The sequence below is a fragment of the Cebus imitator genome, unplaced genomic scaffold, assembly GCF_001604975.1.
Source record: "Cebus imitator isolate Cc_AM_T3 unplaced genomic scaffold, Cebus_imitator-1.0 Scaffold209, whole genome shotgun sequence".
NCBI lineage: Eukaryota > Metazoa > Chordata > Mammalia > Primates > Cebidae > Cebus > Cebus imitator.
In genome coordinates, this window is record NW_016107524.1 from 3181334 (window position 1) to 3196935 (window position 15602).

Consider the following 15602-nt stretch of genomic DNA (forward strand, 5'->3'; position numbering starts at 1 on the left):
GAAAAAGCAGGCATCAGGGCCTGTCAGAGAAGAAAGTGAGTGCCTTTCAATGTCAAAATCCCTTTCTCTAGTGAAGAGTCCCCAGTGTCTCTGACCAGACTAGTCACTATCTACCCTCTTTAATAAGTTTAGGTGGGGGTTTAGGCAGAAGTTTCGATGGTGGTTTCCTCCTTTATGAGCTCTGGCAGAAATGCAGAAAGAAAAGCTGAATAACCCCCCAAACCCCTACACTCCAGGCCCTTTTATTCTCTCTTTAACAAATGGGCTAAATAATCAAACCTTTGTTTAACTAAGACTGTCCAACTAGGAGAGATTAGCAGCTCCCTCAGTTATTGACATTGCTCCACTGTAACTTCCTGGGACCGATGAGAGGCACAGTTAAGCTGTTCTTCCCAAGATTTTCTGTAGTGGGTCAGGATAGGTCATTAATCAACTTAACTTCAAGGCCACACTGCATCCTAGGCCAAATGTTCACTTCACAGTCTATTTTCCATCAGAAATTATGCCTAGTCATATTGCCCAAAATTGGTCAACAGAGATTACTTTTGAATAAAACAACAGAGTGGCTGAAAATGGAACAATGTGAAGCCTTTCCCATTATTAAATTGCCAGGGAAATTCAAGTTCAAAATGAATTCCTCTTCCTATTGTCAACTGAACTCCAAAGACCTTAAAGCGCAAGATACTCTGCTTTCTCTAGTTTCCTGATCTTTTCAGTCCCTGTCAGAGGGCGCTCCCTCAAAGGCCTTGGGATTTAGGCTACTTCAGCAGCTGCTGCATCTTCTTCCATTACAATGGGTGTAGCACCTTTAGTACCTTCAAAATTGAAGTAATCCACCCAAATCTCTCGTGTCTCAAAAATGCAGAAGCAGATGTGACTCCTGTAATAACAGTATTTTGAAAACAAAATGATGTTCCTAGAGCCTAATGTCTAAACTCTTGTTGCTATGGCCTATCAAAGACTTCAGCAGGCTTATTGTTCTTTTGGGTAAGAATAACAATGTAGAGGAAACAAAAATGAAGAGAGAACATCTTCTTGGTTTCCTTCTTACCAGGATGTCTTTTAGAACATGTCTGTTTTCCAACTGCTACATGTGAATTTAAATTTAGTTGGGATAAATTTCTCATCAAGAGGTTAATTGTGACATTATGTTTCAATAAGGACATAGCAGACTTCCTATACAACATGTTCATCCTTTCCCTAAAAAGCCCCAATTTTTTCTAGGGACCTATATCCCCTCCAACCCGTTCACTCCAACTGAAGCTGTAAGAGTAAGTCTGATTGATCTAAGAGTAATCCCCCTCACCCTTGCCAGAGGTTAATTCAAGGATGGGAATAGGGCCTAGTTAATTACAAAGAGATTTGAGGAGGTTTTCAGTGCTAGCATCTCCAATGTCTATAACTTATTCAAGTCTTCCTCTTTTTCTCAGTTTCCTCGCCATATTTTGAATACTTCTATTTCCATTTCCCTTTTGAGTCAGGATCATAGTGGGGTCTAATGTGTCCTCTGACATGTGCTGTCCACGTAAAGCCCCACTTCCTTTAGCTTTCAGATTCTCCAGCCCTTGGGTTACTTGTGCTACCTCATGCATCACTTTCTGCCATTTCTTTCTCTACTGCTGACTCCTGTTCTATTTCTTTCTATCATTCACTACTCCTTTCAAGGAGGCCCAGATGACTTTTTAAATTTTAACCTGCTACTTAAGTGAATCCAATTATTCATCTAGCACAGGTAACTTTCAACGGCTGCCTTTTTGTCTTTTTTCCCCACTAGGCCTATGCATTTATTTTCTTACCTACTCCATAGATTCTTGAGAGTCTCCTATTTAAAAAAAAATCTGTATCTACCACAAGATCCTCAGCTAAAATATTGAGTGGAGAAATTCTACATAAGAGGTCTCCTCCCATTGGTTTCAACCCATGTTTAATCTCTACCGATTGTTGTTCTGCTTCTTTCCTTTGGTAGTGTCCTATTTGTGTATTTTAAAAATTTTTCTAATGCTATTCATTTTCTAGCCACTTTTTCTTAGAACAAAAGCATACCTGGCTAGGCATGGTGGCTCACTCCTATAATCTCAGCACTTTCAGAGGCTGATGCAGGTGGATCACTTGAGACCAGGAGTTCCTGGCCAAGAGCGGGAAACCCTGTCTCTAGTAAAAATACAAAAATTAGCTGGGCATGGTGGCATGTGCCTGTAATTCCAGCTATTCAGGCAGCAGAGGCTGCAGTGAGCTGAGATAGTACCACTGCACTCCAGCCAGGGTGACAGAGCGAGACTCGGTCTCAAAAATAAAAATAAAGAAATAAAAATACAAAAATTAGCCAGGTGTGGTATGCATCCATAATCCCGACTTGGGAGGCTGAGGCAGGAGAATCACTTGAACCCAGGAATTAGAGCTTGCATTGAGTTGAGATCAGGTGACAGAGCACTCCAGCCTGGGTGACAGAGCAAGACTCCATCTAAAAAAAAAAAAAAAAAGCATACCTGCTTCCCCCACATACAATTTCTATGTAATCTTAAAATTCATTAAGGCTTGGGAGATTGCAGTGAGCCGAGATTGCGCCACTGCACTCCAGCCTGGATAACAAAGTGAGACTTCGTTTCAAAAAAAAAATCGTCAGAGCCTGAAATAACACCACCACCACCAACAGTAACAATAATGGCCAGCAGTTTACTCAGCCCTGACTATGTGCCAAACACTGTTCTAAGCACTTTGTAGGTATTAATTTGTTTGATCCTCTTAGCAGTCCCACAAAATGAGGACTACTATCACCTCTGTTTTACAGACGCAGAAACAAGCACAGAGAGGTTAAGGAATTTGCCTAAGGTAAGTGGCAAAGCTCCCTGTTGGTTTTCCACTGTCATATCTGCCCAAACTTCTGTCACCTACCAGTCCTTCTCTAACGTAATATGCTTTTATTGTTTTGGCCTAGTTTTCTTTCAACTCTTAGAAATTGGGCTCTGGTCTTAAAAAACAAAAATAAAGATTTACCACTGTCTATCACAGTCCATCCTAAAACTTTAACATAATTAATTTCTTTTAATAAGGCTCTGTCAGTATTATTCCACAGGGAAAGGTATTAAATTTAGATTCCATAATTCTTTAAAGATAACTTCTGGGTATCATTGGATTGCATGCTTACCAGGGTTCCCCAAATTTAAATCCTTAGTTCCAACTTAATTTTCACCACCTGATAAAAAATTATCTGGGCATGTACTAAAGAATGAATTTTTACAGCTTAGTGAGATAAGTCATTCATACTCTAACAAGAATATTTTAAACAGAGCTGGTTATTCCTGCAGGGAAACCATATTCAGATCAAACTAATTTTTTAAATGACATAAAAGGAGTGAGCAGCTTTGAGGTGTCTTATGTAACTGATAAGTACTGATGGCTTGGGACTAGATGATAGAATGACAGAGGAAAGGGAAGCTGAATCTTTGAAATGGTAAAATTATAATTTAAGAATCACAGTAAATATCACCTGCCAGGTATTAAAATGATTAAAGAGCTTATTTTTTCCACAGTGCTATTGTGATAGGTTTTATAAACAGATAATTTTAAGTACACTAACCTGTTAAGCACCAGTAATTAGTTGAGAAAAACAAACACAAATGTTCTTGAAGAGAGAGCAAACCCTGAGGGAATTCAGTCCTCTGAAATTATGCTATTACTGAAATAATTCTGGGTGACTCCTACCCCCTCAAAAAAACCTTTAAATTTTTATCCTGTTTTCTAACATATATAACTTTTATGACAGCTAATTGACAGAATTATTTACTAATATGGGTGGATCTGCCTATGGATAAAACCTTCCAGGTTATTTTGTGTTCTCACCAGAAGAACTCAAAATATTGTCTACAATGCCTCTGAATGGAAAGGGCACTGGATTGGCAGGCAGTGGCTTTGCTACCAAATAGTTATGGTTTTGTTGTCTCACTTCTTTGGACTGTAGTTTCCTAATCTGTTGAATACAGAAATGAGATTTAATGATCTCCAAGGTCTGTCCTAACAACTTTTAAGTTTCACAACTGAGTTGAGTTTGAACACTTTTTCACAAAGACGGCTTTAACATTTAATGCCATGAAATAAACTAAACATATGTAGAAACCAGGATGTTGAGATAGGATAAGATTTTTTAATACATCTCAATAGATGTTCCATTATTGTTACTGGGTTCTCTCTTGAGCACTTCATCAGCTATCAGGGCACCAAGAAAGGGAGCAGAAGAAATGCCAAAGCTCGAAAAGGAAGATAATACAGTACATAAGGAAAGTTCCTGACATCCAGCAAGGAAAAAAATCCATTCCTTAAAATCCTGGGGGATAATGGAAAGAAAAGGGTACAAGGAAGAGGTAATTAGACCCAGTGTGCTTACCTTCTATTCCCTCTCAGGGTGGAAATGAGAACTGAAGGTATGTAGTTCACATATGCACATAGACATAGGGAAATCCAAGAAAGTTGGTAGTTTGCTTCCCTGGGCATGTCTCTGAAACACCAAGACCTCTAGGAGTTCTCCTTTCAGCCTGCCAGCATGTTCAATATCACATAGGGAGAAAAATGCAACATTGTTGGACGGTGGCTCAATGACTAATAAGCCCAAAGCAAGGCTCCTGGCTCAAGTTGGCCTACATATGCTATTCAGGGAATCCACAAGTACCCATGTGTCTCAGTGAGAACCATGGATCAAGGGATCAAGGGACCTGTGGAGACTTGGGGTCAATACAAAGAAGTTGTAGTGTATAGGGCAAATGGCTTATGTATGAATCTCAGCAAAGGAAATCAGCCTCAAAAGAACAGAAATGACCAGTTTTATCAGTAACAATGATAAATGACAGTGGCTGCCATCAGACAATACCAGCCACTCCCTACCAGAAGACAACATAAGGACTGGCATTAGGGGCTTAGATGCCCTTGTAAATCTCCCTGTCCCTCAGGGATGCTGCCTGCCCACCAGTCACTGTGGGAATTCAAAAAAGGTGCTCCTTTTCTCAAGACACTTTACTACCATCTATCAGGAAATTGTCATAATATACTGATTTTGCTAAAACAAGGCATTTTACTACCATATGCCAGAGAATGTTGTAATAATTCCCCACCTCTTCTCCTGCCCCGGAGCTCGCTGTACATGCGCGTGCGTGTTGGAAATCTAAGGTATGTAAAAGATACCCCTTACATACAACAACCCTATATCCCCCCATTAATATCATGGAAGGAGAGAGAGTTGGGAAATAAAAGCTGAAAGACAGAAGTTATGGTGTTTTTTTTTTTTAATTGAGACAATATGGGGACTTAAAGTTAAAATTACAGAAAATAAACAAGTTACATTTTCTTTACATCTGAATTAAGTAAACCTTCAACTCTGCTACACCAAAATACAAACTCTTTATTCCCAATATTTTTCTTCTATTAGTATTTCCCATAACACCTTACATACATATTAATGCATACATGGAAGGAGCCAATAAGTACTTGTTAAATTAAAAAGTAAATTTTTAGAAAAATAAAAAATTATGGACACACTTATGTATATTATCATGTAATTCTCCTGTACTTTTACTTCTCCCCTATGTTTATTTGAACAAACCTAAAATTGTACCCATTTGCACCTAGCTAACAACCATAAAAATTTGAAGTTCTCCAGCTGTTTTTGACAGCTGTCCTCCTCAAATTTTTTTTGAGAAACAAACATAGATCTATGTTTCTCTATTTTTCTGGACTAAAGAGAGATCATCTCAAAATAACAGAACCCTTAAAAACTGAAAACAAGATCATGTGGTCTAAAATAAGTACTTATTTAAACTCGGGAGGTGAGGGGGGACCTGATATCTAGAAAGGTGAAGTACTTTGCCTGTAGTCACACACCAAGGCTGGGACTCAACACACTGCACAATACAGGCCTGCCTCTTTGCGTCTCTCCCTCCTCCCAAAATATACTTTCCTCCCTCTCAGCTTTCCCTTATCATGCTTTGTAGTTGCTTAATTATCGATGTCAAACCAAGACAGCAACTGATGACACTCGAACCAGAGACATCACCCAAAGTTCTGAAAACCAACTGCCAGTTTTACCACATCCAAAAAATGCAAAACAAAAGAGAGAAGATGGAGAACCAATAAACAGTACATTTTCAGTCATCGTTAACAGTAGCAAGGGAATAAAAACAAGTTTTCCTTGGAGAGAGATTATGTTGGGGGCATCAGATAGAAAGGTAATTCCTCTTGAGGGTTTTTGTTTTCCTTGGAGTTTGTGGGACCTGAAAGAAAATTAAAAAGTAAATCACATAAACAATCACAACATCAAAAAACTTACTTCTCTCCTCTCACATAATTATTTTCCCGAACATTGTATACACTTCTTCAAAGAACAAGTCAAATTGGCCAAAGGTCAAAGCCTTTTCAAGGTTTAGATGATCTACGATTAGGAACCGATTCCAAACTTCGGTTACCAAGCCCAAAGCTCAGAGAAGGAAATCTCCAGTGTTTGCAAATACCCTCTGCTTGGCTAAAGGGCACGAAATCTCTAGCGCTCCCTACAGCTCAGATTTTGAACCCACCTACCACAGAAAACCCGAGTTACCAGATTGGCTCCCTCGTTCCACTTTTTTTCAGCTCAAAAAATCGGGTGAAGATTGGGGTGGGGGGGAGGCTGAAACGGTGAAATGAAGGATTAACCACTTCTCCCCATTACATCAGCAACCCCCGCCCTTTCCTCCGAGCACCTCCTCTCCCAGAATCGTCGCTACGCACTGGCGCTCTCTTCGCCCACCCCCAGCTCTATTATATGCCCTGATACCTCCCCATTATCACCCGCCCCGCCACACTCCCCCTTTCCTCTTTCCCCCTCCTAAGCGGGGGAGGGAGGAAACCCGAGAGAGGAAACAGGGCGTTGAAAGGACTTCGCGATAAGAGCGGAGGCCTTATTGGCCAGAAGGTTGTACGGGCGCCTTCCATTGGCCGCCTGGCCGGAATCCCCGCCCCTCTTCTCCCCGCCCATTTACCCCTCCCCCAGCCGCCCCGCGGCCCTCCCCCGCGCCCCCGGCCAGCCCCGCGGCGGGGAGGGACGGACTGGGCGAGTAGAGGCTCCGGCGGTGTCAATGGCTCCTCCTGCCACGGAGCAGCAGCAGAAGCCGTGGCGACGGGGCTGAGAAGGAGGAGGAGGAAAGGCTCCTTTAAGGAGGAGGAACGACGACGCCTCTTTTTCCCCCTATCTCCTCCCTTCACACTCATTTCCCCTTCGCCGAGGAGAGAAGGGGGGAGGAGAGAGAAGAGGCCGAAGAAAAAGAGAAAAAATTCCTCACAGAAATTTCTTTCAGGGGGTGTGGGGGGGAGGAAGAGGGGTAAAAAAGAGCCGGGCTCCCCCTGCTCCCTCCCTTCTCTCCCTCTCTTCTTCTTCTCCCTTCTTCACCCGCCCGCCCACTCCCCCCGCCTCCGGAGACGCCGCTCGCGAGTCGGCGGGACCGGGATCTGTCTCCTCAGCCGCCGCCGCCGCCGCCGCGCTTCGCCTCAGGATCCCCAAGCGGCGGACGCCCTTTCTTTCTTTCTCGCTCTGCCCGTCTTTCTGTCTCCGTCCCTCGCGGCCGCCCCGCCCGGCGGCCTCGGCCTTCCCCGTGCGTCAGGCCCGCCCGGCCGGCCTCGCTCGGTCTCCGTCTGTCTCCCCGGGCCTTTCTCCGGACTCGGGGTCCCGCTCGCCCCCTCCGCCCTCAGCGTCTCCCCTTCCCCTCGCCCCCTCTCCTTCCTCCCCCCTCTTCCACTCTCCCCACCCCCTTCTCCTGCCTCGGAGCTCGCTGTGCGTGTGCGTGTGTGTGTCCCTCCGCCAACGCCGCCACCTCAGCTCGGCAAATGAACTCCGTCCGAGCCGCCAACCGGAGACCCAGGCGAGTGTCGCGGCCGCGCCCGGTGCAGCAACAGCAGCAGCAGCCCCCGCAGCAGCCGCCGCCGCAGCCGCCTCAACAGCAGCCGCCCCAGCAGCAGCCTCCACCACCGCCGCAGCAGCAGCAGCAGCAGCCTCCGCCGCCGCCACCGCCGCCTCCGCCGCTGCCTCAGGAGCGGAACAACGTCGGCGAGCGGGGTAAGGCCGCGCTCCCTCCCAGCCGCCCGCCGGTCGGGGCACCGGGGGAAGGGAGGCCCGGGCGGGCGGGGGCGGCCTGCGCGCCCTGGGGGTGGGAGACCCGAGCTGAGCGGAGGCGGGTCCCCCGGTGCCGCAGTGTCAGCCCGGGCCAGGCCCGGCCGGCAGGAAAAGCCGCGGCTTCCCCACTCGCCCGGGTTCTCGCTCAGGCCGCGCTTTGTTTGGTTTCGGGGGCTCGGCACCCTCCACCCCCACCCATCCCTTTGGTTTCTCGGCTCGCTCGCAGACCCCGCAGGAGTCTGTTGGTGGCCGGGAGGAAGGCGAGTGGCGTGATTTCTCCCTTTTCTGCCGCCTTCCATGGTTTAGTCTGCCTCTTTCTAATGGTAGGTGGGGGGAGCGACTGGGAGCGATCGGGCGGTGGGGTTGGCTGGGGAACTTGTTTTCCCCCTTTTTCCTGTGCTAGCTTCCCCCTTCCTGGGGAGGAGCGGGAGAGGGGAATCGGGGTGGTCTGTAGTGTTGGCCGGGGAACTTGTTTCCCCCGCCCCCCCTCCCTCGTCACGGGGTAGGGGGAGCAGCGACTCCTCTCCCAACCCCACAATGTTTGCTGCGCAGTTTGCCTTTAGTTACAGAACCCCTGGGAAGGATCCGTTAAATCAAGACCTTTAAATAAATAAATATAGAATCCATCGGCCATTTCCACCCCCCTCCCTCATGTGCAGTGCAGTTACCTTTCCGCTCTATCGACACCCCCTCGCCTGTCCTCCCCTAGCGACCCCCCATTGCCGCGGTGCTACTCTCCGTTTCCTAGTGGGGTTTGATCGCCCCTTCCTTAGAACTGACCCCTTGGGATAGTGTGTGTGTATGTGTGTGCGCGCGCGTGCGTGTGTGTGTTGTGTCCAAGGCCTAGTGAAATGTGTCATTTGGACCCAACTGTGCAGCACTGTCTGGTAACCACCATTGTCTAAGGGCTGAGGCTCCCCGGGGTTGAATTCCTGCTTTAGCAAAAATAATGTTCAGTTCTACTCGGATGATGTGGTTATTTTGGGAGATTTATGAGGTGGGGGTGTTGCACCTTGGTCTCCAAACATAAACATTCTCTTTATTAATTAGCTGTTCGCAGTAGGGGTGGAGGTCAGAACCGTATTTATGTGTATGGTTGTTGTTTTAAGGAGGAGGAGAATTGTTAGGAGACATTTTGCGTGTTTTAGTTGGTGGATTAAGGTTAATTTTATATGCGTTGGTTGTCACACTTCCATTGATAAGGGGATTGAAATTAAAGGTTTTTAAAAATTATACATTATTTCTTTAAAAACGGTTTCATTGTTGTACTTGATCAAAATATTTAACAAATGAAGGGAGATGTTAATCGGAAGATAGTTTAAAGGGTTTTCACTAAGCACTGTTAAAGAGTCTTAGAGAAAGCAGTGTGCTATATGTTACTTGAAAGAATGTGATGTTTCAAGGCAGAGATCTTGTGCAACATAATTGGTAAGTGTGTTTTGTTTTGTTTCGTTATACATTTACCATTTTGGGGGTAAATTTAAAAAAATCTGTAGTCTCATTATTTCCTTTCACATGTGTATCAGAGTTCTTCTGATTCCATTCAAATAATGTTCGTCTTCTTCCAGAATTGGCACTGTATGTGTAGTACAGTTGACAAATTTTTTTTGAGAAAACAATGACACTCGATTCAAATTCTGCCATTTAATATTAAGGATTCTCTCACTACAGTAAGCTTTTTCAAGATGTGGTGATTGGTTAATAACATTAGCATTGGATCAAAACGTGTCAGGCAAACCTAATTTAGTCCCATTGTGCATTTTAAAATGTTTATTCTGAATTTTCATTTCAAGATTTGTGTGTAATTTCAAACTTAGTTGATGTAATTTTCTCTCGGACACTTTTATTCGTTTGTTCAAAATTATCAGCTACTGAGGTCTATTTCCATTTCTATTTGAAGTAAAGTGACTTGGTTGTCGGCAGTCACATGCCAGCGTGTCAGTTTTCTTCTCATTGATGTCCATAAACTGTCAAAAGTATTCATGAATCCAAATTTCCGTATGTACCCAACCAAATGGTAAATGAAATTCACTGTGGAATTGTTTCTCTGCAGCTAGTAGAAACCGTTCTGGAGCTTCTGTGTTGGCACAGAGGGGAAAAGAACTTTAGGGAAAATAGTATGAGTCTTTCAGAGGGCACATAAATGGCCTTAAATTGCATAAAACAGTAAGATGAATTAGTAAACTACAATAATAAAGATGTTGCCAGTCATATGTAAAAACGTTATTCTTTGAAAGTTTGTCATTTTAATGACATTTTTAAAATGTCTGATTCATATAATGATCAGAAGTTAGCTAAGAATATTTTAAAAGTTTTATGGAGCATGCAGTCACTTTCTAGTTTGTAAAGGAGGGATTTTGTTATTTGTTAAAGATATGCTGGATTTAATCATTGTAAGATAAAGAACTAAAACAAGTGTTTGTATGTGTGATGTTTTTATTTTTATTTTTATTTTTATTTTACCTTTTACTATTAATGGATATGTAACTCTTGTGTTAGGATCTTGGATAGAGTTACATAATAGTAGATCAGACAACTTTTCAGATAGGGAATCAAAGTGAGACATGCTGTTTTAAGACAAACCAGTTCAGACTGTATATAAAATCATTTCTTTTATATAAAGATGTATTTTAGGTTCTTTAGTGGTAATAAAATAGTTACAGTATGTTTTGAGGCAAAAAGTCTGTCAGAATAGTTTTTAGCTGCTTACTTGCCCACAGGTTAATTGGTATAAAAACTTCCTTGACAACACTTTTAAACGTATTTACATACACATACACATGTGTATATGTATTTGTGTGTATATTTGTATTTATGTGTGTGTGTTGTGTGTGTGCATACATTATGTATGTGTTTGCGTATACACTTTCTTTTACATGTGATGACCAGTGTTTGAAGAAGAAAGAAACCAGACCCTACTGATTAAAATCTTATGAGGATTTTTCAAAGCTTTCCATGAGGGAGCATTTCTTACACCCCGCGTAAGGAAATATTGGCCTGGATATTTCATGGAACGTCGTGTTCAGTTGTTATCTAAAATGATCAGCTACCTTAAAACTAAATACTAGACTAATCATTTGCTTTTTTAATTTCTTAAATTCCTGAGTTTGGGCTTTCATGTACCACATTAAGCTAGGAGAATTGTATTTTACAGAACGGGTACGGTGGCTCATGCCTGTAATCCCAGCACTTTGGGAGGCTGAGGCGAGTGGATCATGAGGTCAGGAGTTTGAGACCAGCCTTGCCAACATGGTGAAACCCTGCCTCTACTAAAAATATAAAAAAATTAGCCAGGTGTGGTGGTGGGCACCTGTAATCCCAGCTAGTCAGGAGGCTGAGGCAGGAGAATCTCTTGAACCTGGGAGGCAAAGGTTGCAGTGAGCTGAGATGACACCATTGCACTTCAGCCTGGGTGACAGTTCAAGACTCCGTCTCAAAAATAAAAAAAAAATTGTATTTTACATAGTGACAATTTGGTAATATATTTTAGGATTTAATGAAACAGTAGTGTGGGATTGGAATTTTGATATTCGTTTTGTTTTAAAATTCTAAAAGGAGTTAGCTTTTGCAGCCTGTTCTGGTGAATTTGTCGTCTTTACTGTAGGAATTTATTTTATAATATTTTTTAGGCATATGAGTAAAGTTTACAAGTCTACAGAAGTGCCGTGTGTTCTCATCAGTAATTTTAAGTTGTTAAAACTAATTACTTTGAACCAAAATTGCACCACTGTACTCCATCCTGAGTACAGTGACCGAGACTCCATCTCAAAAAATAAATAAAATAAATTACTTTGAGTAGGTTATATTTCCACATAGTCTAAAATGGAAGTCCCCTTTGTACACCTGCCTCCAGCTACTAAATTCTCCTACCTGGAATCAAATAACTGTTATTAGTTTCTCGTTTATTACCTTTTAATAAAAGATGAATTTGGATTCTGGGAATAATCTTGATGTTTTGAGAGTTTTTGAAAATAGATTTAATTTTTTTCTGGTTGGAAAAGTCACAGGACTGTTTTGAAGTGCTAAAAATTTAATTGTGATATTTATAGTTCAAGAAATTTAATGAATGCATTAATAGATTTTGCTATTCATTTCTAGTCCAAACTAATCCTGTAGGAAAAGAAAAACCTAGTCTCTCTAATGCTGTATTTGTGGGATGAAAATCTTACCTATGACGGTGGAATTCTAGGTTTTTTTTTAAATTGAAATCATTTAGTACATATAATGTTACATAAAATATTCCTAGTGGGGAGATTCACACACACACACACACACACACACGCATACACACACATATAGATATATATTGTTTCTCAACACTGTACTAATGAGGAATGAGCTATATATTTATTATATGCAGCAGCCAGTACATTCCTTGCTGTTCTTGTCAGGAATAGTAGTTATACCTTCTTTGGCACTGTTCTAGCTCATGATAGCTCACCTTCATGGATCCTCTGCAGTCTTATTAGAGGAATGCTGGACAAGGAACATGATTTTTCCTGTTTTAGGAAGTACTGTGGGGTACAACTCTCTCATCTGGTGGCTAACCTTACCAAATGTATCTGGGGAGAGGAGACAGTGCCACCCAACCTTTTTGGTGCAGGAAGTATGGGAGCTGTAAAGAAAGCCTATTTTCTCAAAGCTTGGAACTTACTTGAGGGATAGAAAGAGTAATGTGGCTATTAGTGTTAAAGTTCTGCTGATGAGGCCTAAGAGCTGTCCTTCTCCTGCTTTTCTCCGTTTACTGGAAATTCTGACAAACCCAAGGAAAGGCCATCCAGCTTGGAAACCTACTAGGTAAAGCAGGAACCACAAGTAGTTCTTGATCTGTTAGTGAGAAACCCTGGTTTGAGTATTTTCTCAATTTTTTTTTCCTCTGTTTCAACTTTGAAAATAACCTGTCTATAGTAATGAGCTATTTCAACATGAGGTCTCCTGTTGTCCCCCATTTATCCCTGATACTAAAGTTACTTTGTGTCTGTTTTGTCCCACTTATCTTTGAAGTATTATTCTGTTTTAAACCTTCCAGTTCACTAATTTATCAGACCTTAGAAATACATTCTTACCTTGCAAAGAATTCTAGTATGTGACTTTGTTGGCAAGGTATTCCCCAAATTAGAGTTGCTACCCTCTGAAAATAAAATTATGAAGATACGCTATAAGGAACGAGATAGTATGATATAAAGAACTCAGAGTTAAAGTTAGCTAGATCTGAGTTCTAATTTTGACTACCCATCTGATTAGCTATGTAACATTTGGTAAGTAGTGTTAACCTCTCTGAGCCTTACTTTGTAATCTTTCAAGTGGGGATAACACCTTGCCTTATAGAACACTTACAAGGATGAGAGATAGTAAAGTACTTAGCACATGATAGATATTTAATAAATGACAGGTCTTTTAAGTATAAAAAAAAAGAAGATTGTATCAGCTGTATATAAAATTAAAGCAAGAGATAAAATGTACATGAATTGTTAAAGAGTTTCTGGCATACCCCAAAATGCAATCTAGATGACTTGTAACCTCAGAGAGATTGATTTCTGTAACCCCTCATTATATAAGAGTTATACCTTATTATATAAGGTAGATTTTATTACGTATTTTTTTTAATGAATAAACAGGCTCAAGTTATACAACAATGAAGATGTATAGTAGGTAGCAGGAAATAATTTCAGAATTGATTTGTATCACTTAATCTTTCTATAAACAAGGGAAGATAACAAAATACATTTGGCAGAATGTTTGTATTACTTTAAGGAGTTGCAGTAACCTGGCCCTTGAAGCAGATCTGCCCCCTGTCCTATCCCATCTGCCCTACTGGATTTGGCTACACTAGTCTGATTCTATTGATTGTTGATTTATTTGGTTTCACATTTTTCAAGTAATTTTCTGATTATAATTTTACCTTTCATGTAGATTTGTCTCAAGATGAGTCTGCGCTGATTGACCAGCATGTTTTTCCAGTGTGTTGATGAAACCATTAAGTACTCATTATACAAAGAAGCGTAGATTTCCCCTGAATTACTCATAAGTTATGAATAAAGGTTATTAACTGATTTTAGCTCATGGTTATAGGCTGGACTATTTCAGGAGGGGGAAAATGTGAGTTAAATTAGTTTTAGACTTCAGTGGTAATTTTCACTGGTTTGTGGACTAAATAAATATTCTTTTCTCACCATAGTTTAGTGTGTTTCTTATATGTGTAGCTTGGAGTTTTTATATATGTTTGGCTAGCACAAGAAATGTGCGTAAACTTAATCCTTAGAAAATAGAGAAATGAAACCAACTAACTTCCTTTACATGATTTATTTCAGTTGAAGGAAAATATCAAAAATATTTATTTTACTTTGAAAATGAATGCATTAATTGCATTAATTCTTTTTTAAATACCCCAAATAAGATAGCATGTTAAAGCAAGTATGAGTTCAATATGTTAATTGCTTGCTCTCCCAGTTTCTGAAAACCTCATTGTTAAATGTTCTGTTCTTTGTAACAAATGGAAGACTATGGGGTTATATTCAAAAAGGGGAGAAAATTGTTAAAAGCTATTCTTCCATATGGTGACTAAACCTTAAAAAACTTTAAGGAATTATCACATCTCATGAGAGAAGAGGTGTCATTCATCTTTTCTTTGTGTAAAGAGAACTTCTTTAACCTACTTTGGTTTAGCTACAGTAATTCTTTTTTATATCCAAGCATTGGTTTTTCTATCTTGCATCCATAGTATATAACATATTCTATGTAAGAACATGTGGCTTTATGTGACTGTAACACTTAGGAGGAAAGGGGATGGGAAAGAGGAAGAGCATATAATTATTTCTTATTCCCTTGCTATATTTTGAGATGGACAACATTAGTATGTATGTCACTAGTTACTGTTTCTTCATAACTTTTTGAAAAAAGAAAAAAAAACCTTTAAAGAGAATTAGAAGTGAATAAAATTTAACAAATGAAAAGTAGGAGTCTTTCCAGACTTCTATCATAGTAAAGAAGAAAGATCAAAGAAGATATGTTGAAAGAAATATGAGTTGGAGTAAGGCACTATATTTTGAAACAGCTTTTTTTTTTTTAAAGCCTTCAGCACCCAGTATTCCCAGGAGGTCTCCCATCCAAGTACTAACCAGGCCCGACCCTGCTTAGCTTCCAAGACGAGATTGGGCATGTTCGGGGTGATATGACTGTAGAGTGAAACAGTATTTTTAGCAAAGTGTTCTTATGGTAAAGGAAATTATGGAGTTGCTCACTTTTTTGAATATAAGGTCAGCAGTATGTAAAAGTAGCCACTAAATTGCTTCACAGTTTTGTGTGAAATGACTGATATCTTCATAATTCTCTGAAAGACATTTGCGTTTTAAGAGATTGATTATGGGCCGGGCGCGGTGGCTCAAGCCTGTAATCCCAGCACTTTGGGAGGCCGAGGCGGGTGGATCACGAGGTCAAGAGATCGAGACCATCCTGGTCAACATGGTGAAACCCC

General features: G+C 41.2%; 1 protein-coding gene, 1 long non-coding RNA gene and 1 pseudogene across 4 annotated transcripts in view; 1 reads left to right on the plus strand and 2 right to left on the minus strand.

Annotated features, from left to right (window-relative positions):
- Positions 1–5268: 5268 nt before the first annotated feature.
- LOC108317823 lies at positions 5269–6970 on the minus strand. The gene is made up of 2 exons (XR_001830906.2): positions 6581–6970; positions 5269–6257 (listed from the first exon to the last, which is right to left on the minus strand). It is a non-coding gene; the product is annotated as an uncharacterized LOC108317823 (long non-coding RNA).
- Positions 6971–7070: 100 nt separating this feature from the next.
- The window catches only part of FBXO11 (F-box protein 11), a 98472-nt gene continuing 89940 nt past the window's right edge, over positions 7071–15602 (plus strand). Inside the window, exon 1 of one of the 3 annotated variants that reach the window (XM_017548529.2) lies at positions 7071–8071. In XM_017548529.2, the coding sequence (XP_017404018.1) occupies positions 7843–8071 (229 nt within the window). In that variant the 5' untranslated portion in view covers positions 7071–7842. Of the gene's footprint in view, positions 8072–8210; positions 8452–15602 lie in introns of those variants that run through there. The other 2 variants (XM_037745736.1, XM_037745737.1) reach the window with 2 other exon arrangements.
- LOC119474092 lies at positions 15198–15311 on the minus strand (annotated as a pseudogene).